General features: G+C 33.9%; 1 protein-coding gene across 1 annotated transcript; it reads right to left on the bottom strand.

Moving 5' to 3' along the window:
* Positions 1-4,251: 4,251 nt before the first annotated feature.
* Positions 4,252-5,616, bottom strand: LOC145158104 (pentatricopeptide repeat-containing protein At2g13600-like). Its single transcript, XM_079077047.1, has one exon. It carries the CDS (start codon positions 5,614-5,616, stop codon positions 4,252-4,254), a length of 1,365 nt encoding a protein of 454 aa, XP_078933173.1.
* Positions 5,617-6,174: the final 558 nt, after the last annotated feature.

The raw sequence follows: 6,174 nt of genomic DNA, 5'->3' as shown, positions 1-6,174 counted from the left end.
GCAAAAGACTGGTCAAGTATCATGTCTTTATGTTAGACATTATGAATCGTGTCCCATATGCTTCGCGTATAGGATCGATTGCATATACTATAATATTCTCGTGTTCTAATTTTCCGAATGCCTAGGGTGTTTGGAGGGAAAAGGAATAGAACCGGATATGACTAAAGTGGTTAAACAACTGTTAAGGACAATCTAAGGTTCGCCAAGGATTGGTCGCTTAAGGACAGTTGGAAGTATAGTAATGGAAGGACCATATTGACATTATTATGAATAGACAGGAGTCTATTAATAATGAATTGTCATATGGAAAATATGGAATGTTTCCATATTGGGAGTTGAAGAATAGATGAGAAAGTTAGAAACTTTTATGCAAGAAGGATGTTTAAAGGAATGTACTTTGAATTTGAGACTTCATTTCCATGGAATTGTCTTGTAACAATCTCCAAAGGAATATTTTGTAATATCCGTGTGACTTTTGGCACCTAGACATTACAAAAGAATCATTGCATGATAGTTTAGAATCTAACACTTTCCAGCAGTGACAAGAATTTGGAATTCTTACACTTGCAATAAAAATTTGGAATTTTGAAATGAGCATCATTGAAATGTTTTTCAATTGATCTATTTCAAAAAGTAAGGACCATAGACAAACATAGTGTGCATGCTTGGTGCATGGCATAACTATTGTTTAAACAAACATAGTGTGCATGCTTGGAGCATGGCATAACTATTGTTTTAATTCAAGTATTAAGTTGATTATTCGAAACATTATACAATGAATGATGAGTAATCAATACGGCTCAAAAGTTTTAGGGCCATATAGGATTAGTATTATTCTTGTGTTTCACTTTGCATGTTTTGACTTCCCGAATAACTAGGTTATTCAAACCATCCACAGTCGATCATACTTTGGAAGTAGGTATTGAGGCAAGACTGTCATGAATGGGTCTGTAGTTTGTCTAGGACAAGGTGGCTGCAGTGTTCATGAGTACTCCTGGAACAAGATTCGAGTATTGGATTCAACCCACGCTCATCTGAATCACTTCATGGATTTTATCACGAGTGATCATGAGACGATAATATCTTATATTCTTGAAACGGAGACATGTGAGTTGTAGTTGTGAGTCGGTTGCACATTGACATATGAAAACACACCAGTAACTTGGATGTTATAAAACATATTGTTGTGTGTAATTTGATGAGTAAGTACAAGCGAGCATTTGGGTCGAAGTTTATCCGTTCCTTTTATCCCATGTGGATAAAAGTGATATTTGTGGTCCCCTCGATGATTTAGTGATGACACCAGGCCTAGACTGATTTGATTTGTGCAATTAATCGGTCGTCATAAATCGGAAATCGGGAAACAACAGATGGACAAAGAGAATGATTATAATCCATGTCTCAGTCCATATGAGATCTAGAACGGAGGAATATATGATCCCTTATCTAATGGACACGTCATTGACTAGGTCAGAGTTCGACAACGACTTTTAAGAGCTACGATTGCTAGTCGGGTTGTGGAGTCGTAATTGCAATAATAGTTATTAGACTTATCCAAGTGGGAGACTGTTGGATTAGTGTCTAATTCCATAACTATAATTGGTATGTACTTGACCCGAGAGTAGCATGGTCCATTTGGGTTGCATGGCACCGGAACAATGGATAACTGAGAAGAGATTATTTATGGTTTATTAATATATTATAAGTTCTAATATATTAATATGAAATCATATTATTTAATTAGTATTGATCAAGAATTAATTTGGAATTAATTTTGTGATCAAAAGAGACTAATTAAATATATGGGGATTGATTATGTAAATCATTCATTCTTATAATGTGGGCTTATGATCCATAATCCTTTATGTTGGGCTAAACCCATGTGGTGACCCATGGATACTCCATGGAGGCTTTAACCCATGGAGCATGAGGGATATGGAAAGTCATTAGGGTTTACATGGTGTAACCCTAGTTTGCCACACTATATAAGAACCCCTCTAGCTACCAAAATCGGACCTAAGTGAGTTGCAAGAGGGCTAGCCAATTTTGTGAGTGCAAATATACTTCTCTCGAGTTCTTCCATTGTTGGTGGTGTTGTGTGATTCCATTTGAGGTACAACACTTGGGGCACTAAGTTCTTAAAGGCTCAAGGTTTCAAGCTACATCAAAAGGTATATCATCCAACTAGTTTTTTGTATTGTATATAGTCCATAATATGCTAGTTAGGGTGATGCTTTGGAATATTGAAAGTTTGCATGTATAATAGAGAAAACATAGATCCAAAGCATCTAGGGTTGCATGTACACCATATGAGTGTTAGAATGCTCAAAACCCTTAACAAAGGTCCCCTAACAATAACACCACTCCTAATTGTGCAAGTAACTCATCATCCTCGAATTACTAATATGCAATCATCTGCTTAAGGCTCCAAAAAAGCACCATAAATCCAAAGTTATAAACCAAAAAAACATGTACATAAGTTCAAATCAGATTGTAACACACTAACATTGAAACAAAAGCAAATTTTCAAATCAGGTGGTATTATTGTTATAATCAATCACACGCTAGTTTTCAAAACAGATATGGACAATAACAATGTTGTATGAGAGTTGAATAAATTAGGGAAACTAAATGAAACAAGGCTACCTCTCAACATATTGATGTTAAATCATTCAACTATACGTGTTCGGCAATACTTATAATAAAGAATATAAGAAAGAAAAAATAACAATCAAAAATCGATGTTATGTCATGCGTGTTGGTTGTTTTGTGGAGTCGAAACCGATGCTTGAAGAAGAAGTGGAGAACAATCGATCAACGATGGAGACTGGAGTGCCGTCGTGATGAAGGTGTCTAGGCGGAGGTGGCGTTAGTGGAGGAATCGCATGACTAATGTGATGACGTCCAGACTCTAGAGTGTCGTAGTTAGGAGCCCGGAACGGGGGATTCTAAGTGGGGCATTCTAAACGCACCGGATTTAAAACCACTTCAATAGTCAAAACCACTTTGACTTTAATAACCCAATTTGATGGGACTTAGATGATCATCACATATTAAATTGATTTGATTCAGTAATTCTTAACTAAAATTCGGAGGGTCACAGTAATGGCCTAAAAGGTAGATATAAGAATTTTATTAAATGCATAAGGAATTATAATGTAATTACCTAGTAATTTTTTAAAACCCTATATAATTACATACGAATTTATTAACTGCAGCAAAAGGTGTGATTTACACACGAATTTCTAACTATAATTTATTTGTAACATGACGTAATAATTTTTAGACTATTTATTTTTACATTCCATCCTATTAAACTCCAGTGTATAAAAAATCTTTTTTAAATTTCAAGACTAATTAATTAATAATTTATAATCTCTCTCATCTCCACTATTTTCTCTTTACTGCTCTCATTATATATATATATATATATATATATATATATATATATATATATATATATATATGTCCGAGAGTTGGGTCTCTCGTTAAAAAGGTTAATTTATAATCTAAACTTTTTTGATTCATAAAAAATATTTATATGAGTTTTTTTTGTTTATTCCTTTATACCAAGTAACTTACATTTTCTTTTAATATTTTAAGTTGTCAATTATATGGTTTTTTTTCAATTTTTTTAATACATTCAATTTCATTCTACAACATGATAATATAAAATTAAATGTCGATGATACAATATCAAATTAAAATGATGATGATATAGTTACGAACAAGACATCAAACTTTGTATGAAAATAAATATTTGTAAATATATGATTAATAATTACTACTTTTATAGTGTATATTTTATTTTATTTTATTAACCGTGGTTTCCACAGGTTATAACCTAGTATTTAATATTTTTTTAATCAACCCGAGTAATACACGGATTTAACACCTAGTTATGTATAATTGTCCGAAATCCTGAATTAACATTCTTGTGAATAATCCAACAACTCTACTGATCAACCAAAATTGCATTTATTTAATAAATAAAACGAGAAAGGTTAAATGAAATTCACGTTTTTCATAAAAAGCAAAATGTATAAATGTAATTTCATTATTAACTTTGAGTCATATGGAGTCTTTTATATATAAGTTTTTTGTTCTAAAGAAACATAAATAAGTTCGAGATGGTTTAAATGTTTATTTATAGTTAAAATTTGTCTCTTCTAACAAAAACTATTTTTCTAACAAAAACTATTTATGACTTTAATTGGTTGAGGTTTATAGTTCTTACTTAAATGATTAGGTTCAAGATTCACTAATCAAAATGTTATATTGTTTGCTACATTCACTCATCATCTCCAAACTAAGCTTTTCTAATTCTAAATAAATATCATCCGATCGAACATGAGACAAATCCCCCACAGAAAAAACATGAACTTCATTATCCACCTCAACCCAACTCCACCCTACAACACATTTTCTCACTCCATTTTCCCTCATCATTTTCCTTATATTCCCAACTTCATTCCATAAACCAGCTGCACCACATATATCTGCTAAAATCAAATAAGGCACAGGACTACATGGTTCAAGTTCAAACAACTTATAAGCAGCCTCTCTCCCCAACTCCACATTCCCATACTCTTTACAACAACTCAAAAAACAACTCCACATCACAGCATTTCCTTCAAACGGCATTTCATCAAACACCTTCCGTGCACTTTCAAGATCACCTTTTCTCGCATACAGATCAATCAAACACGCATATTGATCAATCTCAGGAGCCAAATTGTATGATCTCATCTTCTCAAAATAATCAACACCCTTTTCTAGAAGCCCTGAGTGATTACAAGCAGTCAACACAACAGTGAAACATACATGATCTGGTGTAAAATCTATTTCTTTTTCCATTACTAAATGATCAAAGATTTTCAAAGCATCTAGACCTCTACCACTTTGTGCGTATGCTGACATCATCGATGTCCATAATATGTTGTTTTTGTGAACTGTTTGATCAAATACATGACTAGCTTCATCAATGTTGCCACATTTTGAGTACATGTTAATCAAAGCACCGATTATAAAAGTGTTTTGATTTGAACCCGTTTTTGTTACCAAAGCGTGGATTTGTTTTCCTTGTTGGAGAACAGTCAACGCCCCACAAGCATCCAAAATACTGGTCAAAGAATGTTCGCTTACACTCACGTTTTCTTTATGCATTTTTATAAAAAGCTTGAGAGCTTCTTCACCTAATAGATTATGGGAGTATGCTGAGATCATAGAGTTTAAAAGAATAGAATCTTTTATTATACATGCTTCAAATAGCATCACAACTTTATCCATCTTTCCACATTTTGAATAGTTATCAATGAGAGAGCTTATTACAAACTTGTTGCTTTCATGCCCGAGTTTTATAACATGAGCATGAAGCAACTCACTGCATTTGGATACTGATTCTTGTTTTGTACAACTGCTAATAACACTGACATAAGTGAAACAATTGGGAATAATTTGTGTTCTCAACATTTTTTTGAATAAAGAAATGGCTTCTTTTCCCTGCCCATTTTGTGAAAGGCCAGATATGATTGAAGTCCATGATACTTGATCATGAAACTCCATTCCATTGAATACCTTCATTGCATCAACAATGGCGCCACATTTTGCATACATGTTCACTAATGAGCTGTTTATGTACAAATTCTGGTCGAAACCTATGTCAAGTATTTGGGCATGGATTTGGGAACCTAGGCGAAAATTCTGTGTCTTGGCACAAGAATTAAGAATTGTACAAAGTTCGAACTTTGTGGGTATCTTGTTTAACCTGTTTCCTTGAACAAAAGCTGTTACATGGCTTTGGGGACTTTTATCAAACACGTTATGTGCAGTAAAAGAAAGGCCACGCGACAACCCTAGGATGAACAGGGCAGTCCTTCTCAACTGGGGATTGCGAGTATAAGCTGTAAAGTGATTCAGGGACCAATTGCTATAAAGCATTAGATTGATTTGATATAGAGAAAGTCCATGCATACCAGTTAGCATAATAGGTAGTAGACTGATAGCCGAACTACAGACTTCGGCGACTGTATCAGAGGGAATCCGACGGGTGCACGGAGGATATATCTGAAAAAATTGGGTGGGTATGTGATGATCAGCGAGGAGGAGGAGTTGCGCGATGAACACTTCAACTCAACGAATGCTACTTTGTTTTTTTTTTTTGGAAAATTCGTT

This window comes from Lactuca virosa, chromosome 2, assembly GCF_052849685.1.
Source record: "Lactuca virosa cultivar CGN04683 chromosome 2, Lactuca_virosa_CGN04683_v6, whole genome shotgun sequence".
In the NCBI taxonomy this organism is placed as follows: domain Eukaryota; kingdom Viridiplantae; phylum Streptophyta; class Magnoliopsida; order Asterales; family Asteraceae; genus Lactuca; species Lactuca virosa.
The sequence above is the reverse complement of the archived record's forward strand: the minus strand, read 5'-3'. Positions and strand labels throughout refer to the sequence as shown.

Bases quoted from the DNA above. Each gene is read 5' to 3' on its own strand.
- LOC145158104 (XM_079077047.1), bottom strand. From the start codon at position 5,616: ATGTATGCAAAATGTGGCGCCATTGTTGATGCAATGAAGGTATTCAAT.